A 15,521-nucleotide genomic window follows, 5' to 3' on the forward strand; every position below is an offset into this window, starting at 1 on the left:
AAAAATGTTGTTATACAAACGAGAGAATAAAATGAAATATCTGAAGGAAAAAAGAAGTTATTTGTTTTTGTGAAAGAAAGAAACAAAAGATTCGAATTTTTTTTACATATGCAAATGATGCATACTTTTTTTTTTGCGTCAAAAAAACACTATAGAGTGTATTCAAAGATTACCTTTTAATTGTAAAAGCTAAATACAAAAAATTCATCCGTTTCATTATGGATGGTTTCATCAACTGGTTGATTGATTGATCGGTTAATAGATTTCTTGTTGTCTTATATTTTAGAAAATATGAAAGAAGCAATGGGATTAATTTCTCCGTATTTGAAGCCATTATAACAGTATTATAATTAATTATTTAAGGCATATTGTAGCATGCAAAGCAACAGGCTTATGCTGTCCAACGAATTTTTTCTCCGCAACCAATCCATAGTACAAACCAGATGCGCAAAATGAATCCTGAAAGAAGAAAAAGAAAAAGGTGAAAAAAATAGAACGAAAGAAATATCATTTCGAAATACATGAAATCAAGCATGAAAATTTGATTTATATATCATTGTTAACATTTTTACGTATTATACTTTTAAACTAAATATAGCATGCATGCTATCTGAATTATTTATTCAAAAATTTTCAATTTTTTTTGACCCTATTTAATTTTACATAATTATTGGTTACTGGTAGTAAAAATACTTACATGTCTGAATAAGTCGCTTAGTTTTTCATTGTATAATACGCGATCAGCCCAAGCTGGACATAAATTTTTCATAAATTCCTCCTTTCCTGTCATTTTATTTATACCATAATGGCGTGATGGCTATAAATTATAGTAGTAAAAGGTTTTTAATATTCATTACCTTTACTTTAAATTTGTAGATTTTGAGATATATTAAGTTATTATATATGATCGATGAATCAATTCATCAATTAACTTAATATTGCATAGTTCAAAAAAAGAAAAGATTATAAAATTATTGATAGTTACGGAAACTAAGTATTGTTAAATGTGATGAAAATTTCATTAAATGAAAGAAAAAAGATTACATTTACCTGAAAAAATACCGACTCTTCCAGTAGTTTACCGGCAAAAACAACTTGTGCAAGTTCACCATTGTATTTTTTGACCATTTGTCCTCTACCAAGACGAAAGAACCAATCATGTATGGAATGAAGATCAAAACGATGAGTTTCCACAGTTAGCACACTCTTTAATTCAACAATATTTAAGCATTAAAAAAATTTTTTAAAGATTTTTTTTAATCGTTAAATTAAATTATTAGTATAAATTATTTCGTACGACTGAAGGAAAAGTAACGGAAAAAATGGTAATAATAACAACAATAATAATTAAGGAATAAATATGAGAACAAATGAATAAAAATTTAGATGAAATCTTTGTAAATTTGAACTTGTCTTATAATCTATTGGTGACTAATTATATATATCTTATTTATTATCCCTCTTACTCATTTTTAACCGTTTATAAATTATTATTTAAAAAAAAAAAAGATATAAGACATAAAATATCATTACTAATAACAAATACTACAACAATCATTTTTCATAAAATAATTATCAATAATAAAATATACTCGGCCGTGACGATCACGTTGTTCAATACCTTCTAATTTACCATCAGCACTCTTTCTTGCATAACTTGTAGCTCTCTGAGTACTTGCCATATCCTTGATAAATAAATTATTTTAATAAGATGAACAAAACAAAAAAAAAAAAATGTTGATTCTTTTTTTTGTTTTGCTAAAATTAATATAATGAACATTTTTAAATCAATTTTAGAAAAAAAGGAAAAATAAACATACACTAAGTAGATGTGTTTCAAACAGTTGGGCATTAAAGGCACCAGCAACAAGAACTGAATCATCTTTTAATCCCTCCGATTCAATCCTAAATATTTTTTGTCATGCTTATTTAAATAATAACTGTTAAAAAAAGCTTAAATAATGTTCTTTTAAAAAAATAATTAAAAAATATCCCCCAAAAAATTCTACAAACTTTTAATATTTAACTTGCATCAAAAAAAGCGAACAAGTTAACTTTAATATATGATAATTATTTATTATTTATATATGACAATATTGTATTTAAATTGAAAATAAATTTTAAGCGAAAAAAGTTCAAAAAAGGAGAAGAGAAAAGAAATATATATTAAAAAAAAAAAAAACAAACTCTTTGAGTAAAATATCAATTTGATTTCGTCGTAATCGTGCAGCTTTCGTCGTTTCAGGCTATAAAATATATTAATAGATTAAATTATTAGAAAAAAATTAGAGTTCGTTATTCATTTTTTTTTTTTTTTTTAAATTGATAAAACATGCAAAGTTTTAATTGGTAATATTTCAAAAGAATATTTTTTTTCAATGTCAACAATTTTATTTCGAACAAAATTATATATAATCATAACGAATTATTTGACAAAAAAATTGATAAAATAAGACAAAACAAAAATGAGACTAAAAAATTATTGTAAAATTATTATCAACCTGTTCGACAAGTTCTTTAATATCTTCAAATGGTACAGTATGTAAGCTAAGATTGACAAATGTAAAATCGCGACCATAAATACGAAAACGTGACATTAAATAACCACTTTGTACGGTTTTTTTTCCATCTATTTTCTCATTTCGCTGATTATCATTACGCTAGAAAAAAAAGCACACTGAAATATTTCATTTTAGGTTAGATTTTTTTTACAAATTTATGAAAAAATTGAAATATAATAGTGAAAAATCCATTTAAATTTAGTAAATACATTCAATTTTCATTTCGTTTTTTTTTTTTTGGTGTCTTTTTTTTTGCTTTTATTGAATAAGATGAAATTATCAAAACGGAATTTTTTACTCAAGCAAACAAGAAAAAAAAAGAAACATTGGTAAAATGATTAAGACAACCAACAATCAATTATTTATCAAAAAAATGTTCCACTGCAGTTTCAAATTGATAATTTCTTGTATCCTTAGTTTTCTTTTCGAAATTTTTTTAAAAAAAAAAATGTTAAAAAAATACCAAGAAAGCATAGTAAATTTACATAGAAATATGTAGTAAACTTCACGTGAAATTTACGTGTTTAAAAAACATACGTAAAAATTTCCTTCATAACGTAATGAATAATTGGAAGCTGAACTTGAAGCATTATTAAATATATTTGAAATGAAACCATCACATTCTCGTGCACCAATTTCATATTGATGTCCTGGACGAAGACTTTTATAGCCGCTATTACTGTAGCGATCAAACGACTCTACTTCATCATGTTCACGAAATAAATAAATTGATCCAAGACCCTGAAAAAAAAGAGAGAACAGAACTAATATTCGGGATAATAAACTGTTTGTAATTAGCATTTCATAACTAATCTAGTACTTCATGTAAATTATTAATTAGGTAGTTTGCAAATGTTTCTATTGGCAAATGTTTCTAATGTTCCGATCTTGAAATTTTTCAAAAATTTAGAATGGGAAGAAAAAAGCGAAAAATTATTTGTTATTTTCCTCATTTTAATAAGCAGATGAATAATAATAACAACTTTTTTTTCAATTTTTTAAAAAATTTCTACAAATTTTAGAACTTTTATAAGTTAAACTTTTTGTTTTTTTTACTGATTTCACAAAACGAATCTCAATAAATGAATAAATCTAATAAAATATTTAACATAATGTTTGTTTAACATTTATCATATTTCAATGTACAATGCATGATACATTAGTTGAAACATATGCTGTAACTTAATTTTTATTATTAAAACTTAAAATCAGTGATTTAATTTTTCTTCTTTCTGCCATGTAAAAAAAAAAGTTTATACAATTTTAAAAATTACCGTTTCACGAGTGTCAAAATATGAGCGGCTTGTTTTAAATAAATTTTGTACTTCAGCCGCATCGTATAGTATGCTAAAAAAAAAAAAAATAAAATGAGATTAATATGGTTAAGAAATATTGGTGTGTTGCACTAAATTATTAATTAGCATTAAAAATAAAATTTATTTAACTGTATAATAAAACATTTGGGATAATAATTTATTTGGTCTGCAAAATAAACAAATAAAATCTTACAAACTATAATTGTATTTTTTTCTAATATTTTATAATCCTATAATAAAAACATTTATAAATAAAAAAAATTAATTAATTAATCCAAACAATTCTGATTTATCAATCACATGTGATGTAATTGTAACATAAGTCATTTGCACTTCTGGATAATTGAAATTATCACTTAAATAAAATTATAGGAAACTGATAAAAAAAAAAAAAATGAAAATCAGCACTTACATGCTGTCATCGTATTATTGTAATTACTTTATTTCTTTCTTTATGTAGTAGATAAGATTTCGAAAAAGTAATTATGGTAAATAATTGATGAATCATTTCTTCACATTTCATTATTTATTGATTTGCAGCAAAAAAGAAAAATTTTTTTTTCATTTTTTTTTAATAGTAAATAATAAAATGACCTTTTTAAAATTCTATTCGAAAGAATGTCAGGATTTTCGGCATTCCGCAATCCTTGTATATGTATAATTGCAAATTCCGGTTTTTGCTCCCAAACTTCTTTTGCAACTTCAGCACACCATTCTTGCAATAAATCATCCTAAAAATAAAAATTAATTTAGAAATATTTATAGTAAAATTTAAAATTACTGCAAAAATTTGATTTGACAATTACATTTTCTTTCGTTTTTTTTTTTTTTAAAATTAACTTTTAACTGCAAAATATTGGTTCAATAATTATTCATGAAATTTCATACATTTAATATGAATGAAAATTATTAATAATTGATTTTTGCAAATGATTTGCAAAAAATTTCTGTGAGTCAAATGATCTAAGTAATTTTTAAATGATTACAAACAATATTATAATTATAGAAGTTAAAAAAAAAGAAACAACAATATTCAGCACATTATTTAGTAATGTTTATAATATTTGTAATTATTTGTAATATGAAATTTGTTACGTCAATAAAATGTTATTATTACTCTTAAATTTAATTTTTAAGAAATACAAATGAAATAAATTTCATAATAATATGGACAATAAAAGGGAAAGAAAGAGTTTAAATTCAATGCGTGTTTCAATATTCAATAAAATAGAAATTTTTAAACTTCTGATATTATATCAAAGCTTTTACAAGAAATATATTTTACTTTTGGCAATATTAATTATCACATGATAAAAATCTAAAAGTATATTTATATGTATTTATTAATCATTATTAAACATAAATTAATATTAATTCAACTGATAATTTATTCGGTCTAAATGAATTTTATTTTTTTATCTTTCCAACTTCAAATGATTAATGATAACAAACAGAAAAAAGAAGACGAAAAGGAAAAGGATGAAAGTAATTATTCAATCACTGATTTTTTTTTTTTCGTTTTTGTATTATATATTCCTATAAAGAAAACGAAAAAATAAAAAAGAAGGAAGAAGAATTATATATTCCTATAAAAAAGAAAAAAAATAAAAATTGAATCGAAATAAAATTAGATTACTATGTATTAAATATCCAATATTTGCTATTATACTCAAATAAACAAATATTAATTTTACATCAGAAAAAAAAAAACTAAAAATAAAAATTATATCAATTAAAACAAAAAGAAAAGAAAAAAGAAATAATTTTATCAACATTACCATTGAAATTAGTGCGATAATTAATACAATTAAAATTAACATTTTTTTTAATAAAATTTCGATCGGTCAAGGTTAATGAATTAATTACAACAAAGCTAATGCAAGGGAAAAATTTTTGTTCATTGGTTAAATTTAATATCATCAAATGATAAATGATAAAAAAATGCTGTTTATAACAAATTCAACGAGTTAATTCGCATTATTTCAAAAATGGAAACAAGTTTTTAAGACGAATAAAATATTATATAATTGAAATGTCAAAAATATCTTAAAGTAAGCATCAAAAAGAAATTGGTACAATTTTTGCTTTTTTTATAATTTTTTTTCATCTTTCTTTTTCTGATTATTTTTGTTTTATTTTATTCTGTTTATTTAGTTTAATATTTAAATTTCTTATCTTATATGTGTTTGTTTTTGTTGCCTTTTCCTTTTTTTTTTTCCGCTAAAAATTTCCCATCAATTACAATTTTAATTTCAATTTAAAGTCATGAAATGTAAGAAAAAAAAAATGATTTTTCAATTCTTTTATTGATGAAAGAATAAAATAAATGATTGGTTTGTTTTCTGATGGTTGCAATCTGGAAGAAAAAAAAAGGAAAATGAATCATTGAAAATGTTGTTAATTTTTTTTCTTTTTTTTTGGATATTATTGGAAGAAAGAGAGAGAGGGAGAGAACGAAGGATAAAGAGAAAGTGAAAGAGAGAAACGAGAAATTTTTGTGGTTTTATTATTTCTTTTTTTTTTTGTTTATTGAATTTTAATGGAATTGAACGAATCTTCTTTCTTTTCTTTTTTCTTCTTTAGAAAATAAAGATTCACTTTTTCTTTTTCATCATTTATTTTTTTCAGCTTTTGTATACTCTTTACTCTTACATATGTATACATGCACACACGTAAATTTATACATTTTACGTATACGTTAAACATATATGAATGAAAATTGAAATATGATTTATTATTATAAATAGAAATAAAATTCTAGTTGTTAAATCATATCTTAATTGATATAATAAAAAGTGATAATGCAATGTTTACTATTATTAACATGATGGAAATGTTTACTAATCACTGTTAGTATAATATAGATTACAATTCCATTCTTTCCTTTTCTTTCGCTCACCAATACAAACTTATTTTGAGTATTTTCAACATTATTCAATTAATTTGACATTAATTGGAAAGCAAAAAAAAAATTTGAGGATGATAAGAAAAATTTTAGAAAAAATTTGAAACAAACAAAAAAAAAATTCTATTTCATAAACATGTAACCATTAATGTGAATTATTCATTCCATTAGCAAAATGACAATAAATTCACATGATGACAAAAAAAGTTCATAATTATCATTTCTTCAAAATCTCAGGTAAACAGTGCCAGAGATTTTACACTTCGTATTGTTTAAAATAAACTTCAAATATTTTGTCTTATTTTGCTTAATTATTAAAAAAGAAATGGTTGTAGAATATTTCTTTTTCTTCTGAAAAAAAGAAGGAAAATCATATAGAAGAAAAATCTTTTTTATATAAATGAAATTTAGTTAAAAATGATTTATAATAAAATTTTTTGTTAATAAAAATTTATCAATTTTCCTATTTGTACCAATACCATAACAAATTGATCCATTAATTGATTAAAATAAATTTAATCGTTAACAATTTTTTAACAATTATTAGCAAGAAAAGAAAGAAAACGAATAACAATTTTTTATTTTGCGTTTACTTTTTTTCTATAAAGGTTGTTAAATGACATTTTGAAATATTCCATTTATACTTTTTTGTGCACTTTAACATTTTCCAAAAAAAAAAAATCATTCTGAAGTGTTATGTTTTTATTGTTGATAAAGAATGTAAATGTTTATTTGGATTTGACAACCGTGCTGAATCAACTAAAGCCAATATTTTACTACTTATACAAATATATTTATATTTATTATTTATTTAAATGAATAAATAATATGAATTAGTACCTTAAATTTGATTTATTAAAACATTTATTTATTTATCTATTCATTCATTTGTTTATTTTTTCATGTTATTTGACAAATGGGGATAGTTCTTGTAAAATTCAAATAATAATTTTTTAAATAATATTTGAATTCAGTTTACATTTAATCCATGGTTAATATATGCATATCATTATAAATTTGATACGATTTCATTGAGTTAATGTATTAAATTTGAAGTATTTCACTAAATTAACTTATTTTCTTTATCTTAACAATACTTACTTTTTCTCTATCAAATACTTTATGATTATGTGTTAATTTTGCTTTTTTCTTCTTTTAAAGAAGATATCAAAAAAAAAAAAAAAAAAAAAAAATTAACTAGATTTGTTTACTGTTTATTGGTATTTTTCAGTTTCTTTTTCGAGTAGAACAAAAATGCTAATTAGTAAAACACTCATTTGAATAAACAAACTAAATAAGCCATCCAACAATTATCATTATAAACGAATTTCATTTATCAAAAAATTTTAAATTCATATAAACATTTGAAAATAAAAAAAGTGAAAGACTGAAAGAAAAAAAAGAAGATCAGACATACTTTATCGGTAACTGCTGATACGTCACCGGTAACCGTAACTTGTTTGATATAATCCGGCATTTTGAATTATTACTGCTTTTTTTCTTTGGTTAGCTAAAATTAATTGATTTAATTTTCATACAACTGCCTAAAAGAAAAGCGAGAACGAATAATGATAATAATTATAGCAAAAGTAATAATAATAATGGTAAAATGATGATAATAATGAATAACAAGTAATAAAATAATAAAATAAAAATAACAATAATTATGGTTATCACCAAATGATATAGTGACATTGAAAATGTTTCGAAAATGAAATATTTGATAAAAATATTTTCGTCACAAAACATTGAAAAGTATGTCAGAGAAATGAAATGAATGAAATTTTAGGAAAATGATGATAATGTTATTTGTGAATGATGACGAATTTTAAGATTGAAATAAATGCGATAGAAGTAACAATGAACTAATTGATTGAAGGGAGAAAAAAAAAGAAAAAGGAAGAAATGGAAAGAAGAAAGGAGAAGGGTAAGAGAAGATGAACGAAATGATTTTAATAAAAATTTTAATTCAAATGAAATGATTGGAAATTACTGAAATGGAATAAAATATACATATGTATATAAATGATTGAATAACCGTATAAATTAAATCATATCCATGTTTGTTAATTAATTTAAACTAATTTAACTAAATGATTAAGCTAATTAAGAAAAAAAAATACAGAGAACCAGGAAAGAGAAAGAGGAAGAAAGAAAGAGAGAAAGAGTGAAGAAGTGAAAATGATAAATGATAGACATTATTCATTCATACATTATAATTTCATCCAGTTTGATGAACTCGGCTTGACCTTAATTGATTGAATTAGATTTTAAAAGCAATTTAATTACTCGAATTTTAAAATTATTTACTGAATTAATTATTATCAAAATTTTTAAATGATATGAAATTTTTGAAAAAGATTAATACGAAATGAACTAATCTCAAAACAGTGACATAACATTTCATTTACAGCTAAAAACAATGAAAAGAAAATAAAAAAATAAAAAATCCAAATGATTTCTAACAACAAATTTGATTGATTAACTTTGCAATTTAATAATATGACTGATTTAATTAATTGATTGAAATGAATGAATATATGAATCAAATCAATAAATGATAATACTGAAAATAGATGATTGTTAATTCTTATGCATCCATATATTATTTTAAAAAATTAAAAAAAAAAAAAAATAAAACAGGTGCATTGCAGGATTAAAAGGAAGCAGCCGGAAGACGGAAATCAAAATAAGTGAGTGAAAATGTAAAAAAAAAATGTTAAACGAGTGAAGATAATCAGTGATTGAAATTGATTGAAATACTGAGCTCTTCATCGTTCAATTGAACTGATATTAACTACATTGTATTGCTTTTGCATCGTTAATCAATTTGCCGAAAAAAAAAATCAACAAAATTTCATTTTTTTAAATTATCTTTCATTCTTTTACACAATCGAGACGAAAAAAAAGAAGAAAAAGAAGAGGAAAAACTAAGCAATGATGATATTCTAAAAATATTATTAAAATTTACAAAAAAAACAAAACGTAGAAAAAATTTGTTAAGATTTTTATTAGTCATATAAAAATTATTGCTAACTTTTATTGCTATAATAAATTATTAACGTTATTGTTATAAATATTACTAGATATAATATCTGTGCGTACACATCTTTTATAAATTTTCAATTTTTACGATATTTTATGAATATGCATTTATAATTAAATTTTTTAATTCTGTTGTATTTTTTTTTTTTTTTTTTTTTTTGTTCTTTTTTCTTTCTTTTTCTCTGATTTTTTTAAAAATCAAAATATTACAATTGCTATATAAATATCATTTATTAAATAGTATAGAAAATTTTACTGAAAACATATATACATACATATATATATATATAGCAAAAAAATTTTTGGAAATGAAAGAATGAAAAATATATGAAAATTTTTTTCAACAAATTATAGACAATTAACTTTTATTAGTTTTTTAGTTTTATTTTTTATTTCTTTGTTTTTAATCGCCTGCTACAAATTCGTGCTATTTATTTTTATTTTTTATAATTGAATTATGTTCTTATTTTTTTTTAAAAAAAAGAAAACTTTAAATTTTTTAAAATTCATTTTATGCACTTTCGTGTAGAAGTTTTTTCTCGTTTTTTTTTTTTTTTTTTTTTTTTTTTTTTAAGAGGATAATAAAAAAACTTGACATTCCAATATTGCAACATCAAAAGACGAAAAAACCAATTCAAATTAACTAATGTTAGCTCAAAAACAAACAATAAAATATTTTAGCTAACACATGAAAGAAAAAAAACCCTTCTCTATTTAGTTTTAAAATTTCCCTAAAAATAGTTGTTTTTTTAGGAAATTAAAAAAATAATAAACGTCACATGTTAGCTCTTTTTTATTATTTATTTATTTATTCCTTTGTTTTTGAATTAAACAACAAATCAAGTGAAACAAAGAAGTTTTTCGTTTTTTTCACTTCTCAAAATATACAAATAATTCTAAAAGTATATTTGGTCACCTAAAATTAAAAAATTTTCTTTTCTCTTAATATATATATATATATATATATATATATATATATATGTTTTCTTTCAATGAAAGATAGTTTAAAATGCTCCAATTTATTGAAATTAATAAATTTTAATTTAGAAATTAATTGGGAAAGGAATAAATCAATTTTAATTTAAAAATTTCATTCGAAACTTTTTAAATTTTCAATTTTATGCATACGCACTTTTTTTTTTTTTTATTTATAATATCGTTATTACATGTTTCACTAATTGCTATGTTATGAATATGACGAAAATATAACTTACCTGTTATTCGATTAGGTAAAAAAAATAGAATAATAAGAAAAAAATTTTCATGGTGTTATAATTGAATGTATGTAATATAAAGATGAGATTTTTCACAATATTTAACAGTATAGAAAAAACATAGAAAACATTGCAACAGAAGTAGAAGGAGAGAGAGAGAGAGAGAGAGAGAGAGAGAGGAGGAAAGGTTCAAGAAGAAGGGGAAAAAGAAGAAAGCAGACAAGAAGACACATATACATGCAACAATTTAAATGTGATATTTTAATACTTTGGAACAAAAAAAAATAATTGTAAAATTAAAGAGAAACAGAACAAAATAAGTAAATAAATTTTTAATTAAAAAAAAAAAAAATAAGGAAAACGGTAATAAAAATAAAGTCGAATAAGATTTGCTATATCAAAAAAAGATTCATAAAAACGTTTGAAAAAAAAAAAATATATTTTTCTTCATCACACATAAACCTGTCTCATTCATTTTTTTTTCCCTTTTTTCGTACATATTTTGCTGTTATTCACTCTTTCCTTTTTCTTTCTACCTCGCTTCTTTCTCTCTTCCTCTTCCTTTTCATTTACCTTTTTGTTCTCTTCTCTTTCCTTCTCTTTTTTCTCCCATTTTCTTTTTTCTTCTTTTTTGAAATAAAATGAAATAAGAAAGGAGATTTTAAAAAAGAAAGAAAGAAAAAGTAAAGAGGAGAAAGGAGAGAGAGAGTGAGAGAGAGGAATAAAGAAAGAGAAATTTAACTGAGAATGAAAGCGATGAATAATTTCATATTTTTCCAACCATTACCAATCCAATTCATTGAAAATAAATTTGCCCTGTACTGTTCCAAATATTGTTTTCTACAAAAACAACTTTCCATTTCATTTCATTTTACTTCATCACACATATACCTGTCTCATTCATTCTTTTTCCACTTTTTTTTGTACTCATTTTACTTTTATCCACTCTTTCTTTTTTCTCTTTATCTCCTTTTTTCTCTCTTCCTCTTTCTTTTCATTTACCTCTTTTCTGTCTTCTCTTTCCCTCTCTTTTTTCTCCCATTTTCTTTTTTCTTCTTTTTTGAAATGAAATGAAATAAAGTGGAAGCAGAAAATTCTGGCAGTCCGATAATAAAAATTAGTATTAAAATGATTAAGTGACTATGACACTGATATCATATTAATAAGACACATGCAGCAAATATAAAGTTAACTTAATTTCAGTTCGAAATTAAATTTAATAAAGATATGAGCACCTATTATATCATACCTAAATCTCTAAAGAAGTTAGAAATTAAAATTTAAGTTATGAGTACTGTTCAATTAAATCATTTGTTCACTGCAAGGAAGGAATGAAATAATCATTTTTTACCGGAATTCATATTAATTCTTGGAGAAGCATAGTGATGATAAAAATAACAATATTTTTAAAATTATTATTATTATTATTATTATTATTACTATTATTATTATCATTGTCATTATTATTATTATTATTATCGTCATTATTACTATCATTATATCATGATTATATTGTTATTATTATTATTATTATTATTGTGATTAATTTAGTAAAAATTTCATTGTCCTATTTAAATTTATGTATTTCAAAAATTCCAAAATTATTTTGGATATTTCAAATTGAACGATATCCGATATTTATTCATGCATCATATCATTTCTTTCATAATTAGACACTTCATATTAGTGAAAACTTCAAGTTCAGCTGAAGAATATTTATTAATAACTTTAGGTAGAAATATTCAATTTATATAAAAAAGAACAAAAACAAAAAACCATGATTTCATTTAAGTCACTTATTTCTGATTACGAATTGAAATGAAGTAATATCACTATTACATTTTTTTCTCATGAATAATCATTTTGAAATGCATGTAACTAATATCTGATTAATTGCTGTGCATCAAATTAGTAAATTGCATTAACTAATATTTATTAACTTTTTTTTTTGTTTTTCATCCTACAGTATCTCTCTGTCTCTTTCTCTTCCTCTTTATCACAAATTTCAAATTTGGTGAGTTAAAAAATTTGCTAAAACTTTTATCCAATGTTAGTTATTACATTTATACTACGATTAGAACAATATTTGATAAATTCTTTCATATATTTTTCAATATAATGGATTTAATAGAATAGTAATGCTAAATTAAATTATTAACATTGATAAATATATTTTCTGCCAAAAAAGAAAAAACCCAGCATGCTTATTAAGCAAGTTGAAAAAATATTTTAAATGATTTTAAAGAAGAGCAAAACAAAAAAATAAAAAAAAATTATGTTATATACTAATTTAATTACTTTTTCAATTTACTTCTTTTAAATGTTATTTTAAAAACATTTTTTTTTTTATATGTTAATGACAAATGCATTATCACAAGTAGAAAACGAAAAAAAAAAGAACTAGTATATATATATATATATATATATATATATATCACTAGCAAAATATCGAATGAGAAAATAAAGCAAAATATGAAACAGGAATAAGCGCTAGCACATTTTTTTTATGATGAGGTTTTAGTGTGAAATTATTTTAAAATTTTATTATAACACCAAGAAAATATAAAGTTATGTTGTTTCTTCTTTCTTTAAATACAATAATAAAAAGGGGCGAGAAATAAAAAAGCTGTAAATTTCATTAATTGCAAACAATTTAAATTAAATGAGAAAGGTTAGAAAAGGCAACCTTTTTCGAAAGGTAAAAAAAGGCTTTATGGAACAGTACGGATTTGTTTTTCTTTTCTCTCTCTCTCTCTCTTCTTCGTTCTCCTTATGTTTTCTTTTTTTGTCTTTTATATTCTACCAGAGAATTAAGAACGATGCTAATAGTCGATTAAATTTGCAAATCAACTAACTTTTTCTATTATAATAACAAAAAATAAGTAATAATATCTAAATATTTTCAATAAAAACCAGTTTTTGACTTATTTAATCCTTCTAGTTTTTACATTAAAACGAAGGATTACAAAAATGAAAAAAGAAATAAATTAAAACGATATATTTTCATACCATTTTCCATTCCACTATCCATCAACAAATGATAAGTAATAATAATAGAAAAATAAAGAAAAAAAAGAAATTGAAAAAAGATAAAAAATTAAAAAAGCATTGGTGTTTTTAATTGCTTAAATATCAAAATTGTTAATTTAAAAAAAGTAAAAATAACATACTTTTATTAATTGCTTCGAAAATATTATTATTTAAAAATTGATGCATTGAAATAATGATATTTGCTCTCTTTCTCTCTCATCCTTTCTCTTCCTCGCTCACTCTTCCATTTATATCGCTTTCTTTTTTTAAGAAAATGTTCACTGAAATTTTAATAATCATCAACAATATCATTATCACTATTATTACCATTATTTATATGCCGAAAACATCGTTATTTTTCCTAATACCAATAACTATTATCATTTCATTATGCTTTTCCTCTATCATTCGTTTCTTTTTTCTCTTTAATTAATATTATTTTACTTCAATTTTGTTTGCAAACATCTATTATTGTTCATGTGTATGTGTCTGTATGTGGATGTGTGTGTATGTGTATGTATGTGTGTTGTTTGAGTAAAATTAATAATCATATTTTAATATTATACATTTAAAACTAATTGAAATATCACCAAATTCACTCTATAATTTTGTGTAGTTAAACAAAGAGAAAACTTTAAATTAAATTTGACTGTTATTTGATTACAAGAAATCCTCAATAAAAAAATTACAAAATTTTAGCATTTTTTAAATTAATTATCATACAATATGTATACATCGATGATGGATGAATGGGATTCCTTTTTTTGAGAGAAAGAAAAAAATTGGAACTTTTTGCTAATACTAAAAAAAGATTACAAATTGAAACATGAAATTTTCATTAATTTTGTAAACATTTAATGAATTAAAAAATTATAAAAAAGATTAAAAGTAAATGTTAATATATTTTATATAATGTTATTGATCTTATTTTATTTTAATACATTTTAATAAAGCAAAAAAAAGAAGGAAATTTTTGTAATCAAACAGCTATTATCACTATTACAGTAACAAACGATATTTTATTATTTATCGTTCACTTCATAAAATTTCATCGTTGCAATTATTTCAGTCATAAAATCAAAAAAAAAAAATAAAGCATTTTGAAATATCTTAAATAAAATGGAAAAGAAAGGAGAAGAGGGAAAAATTCATACATATATTCATGCATAAAAATGATTTAGTAATTATATTTTAACTAAATTATAATCATTACAAATTTATTTGTATGTTTCAAAAAAGAAACTAACGAGCATTGATATAATTATTTATAATCAATGTTTACTATTATATTCTTATTAGATGTATAATCGGAAAAAAAAAACGGGAAAATGTCCTATGTAATATTAGTAGCAAACATGTGATGAGAGAAAAAGTGATAAAATATTAATAAATCAATAATAACATCAGGTAATATTTAATAAGCTACTGAAATGGTATAATGAAAAGTACG

The 15,521-nt window shown here is 22.0% G+C and overlaps 1 protein-coding gene across 2 annotated transcripts; it reads right to left on the bottom strand.

The window, feature by feature from the left end:
- Positions 1 to 354: 354 nt before the first annotated feature.
- Bm630 (Uncharacterized protein) lies at positions 355 to 8,259 on the bottom strand (the record flags this gene model as incomplete). 2 transcript variants are annotated; one of them, XM_043074458.1, is made up of 11 exons in its annotated part: positions 355 to 459; positions 698 to 817; positions 1,051 to 1,206; positions 1,593 to 1,685; positions 1,821 to 1,905; positions 2,188 to 2,246; positions 2,502 to 2,660; positions 3,099 to 3,302; positions 3,836 to 3,908; positions 4,472 to 4,608; positions 8,200 to 8,259. In XM_043074458.1, 11 exons carry the CDS (start codon positions 8,257 to 8,259, stop codon positions 355 to 357), a joined length of 1,251 nt encoding a protein of 416 aa, XP_042930392.1. The 2 variants fall into 2 exon arrangements, with proteins under 2 accessions (XP_042930392.1, XP_042930393.1); XM_043074459.1 differs by lacking the exons at positions 3,099 to 3,302; positions 3,836 to 3,908; positions 4,472 to 4,608; positions 8,200 to 8,259 and having other exon boundaries at positions 2,502 to 2,597.
- Positions 8,260 to 15,521: the final 7,262 nt, after the last annotated feature.

Source organism: Brugia malayi, assembly GCF_000002995.4.
Source record: "Brugia malayi strain FR3 genome assembly, contig: Bm_v4_ChrX_scaffold_001, whole genome shotgun sequence".
Lineage (NCBI taxonomy): Eukaryota > Metazoa > Nematoda > Chromadorea > Rhabditida > Onchocercidae > Brugia > Brugia malayi.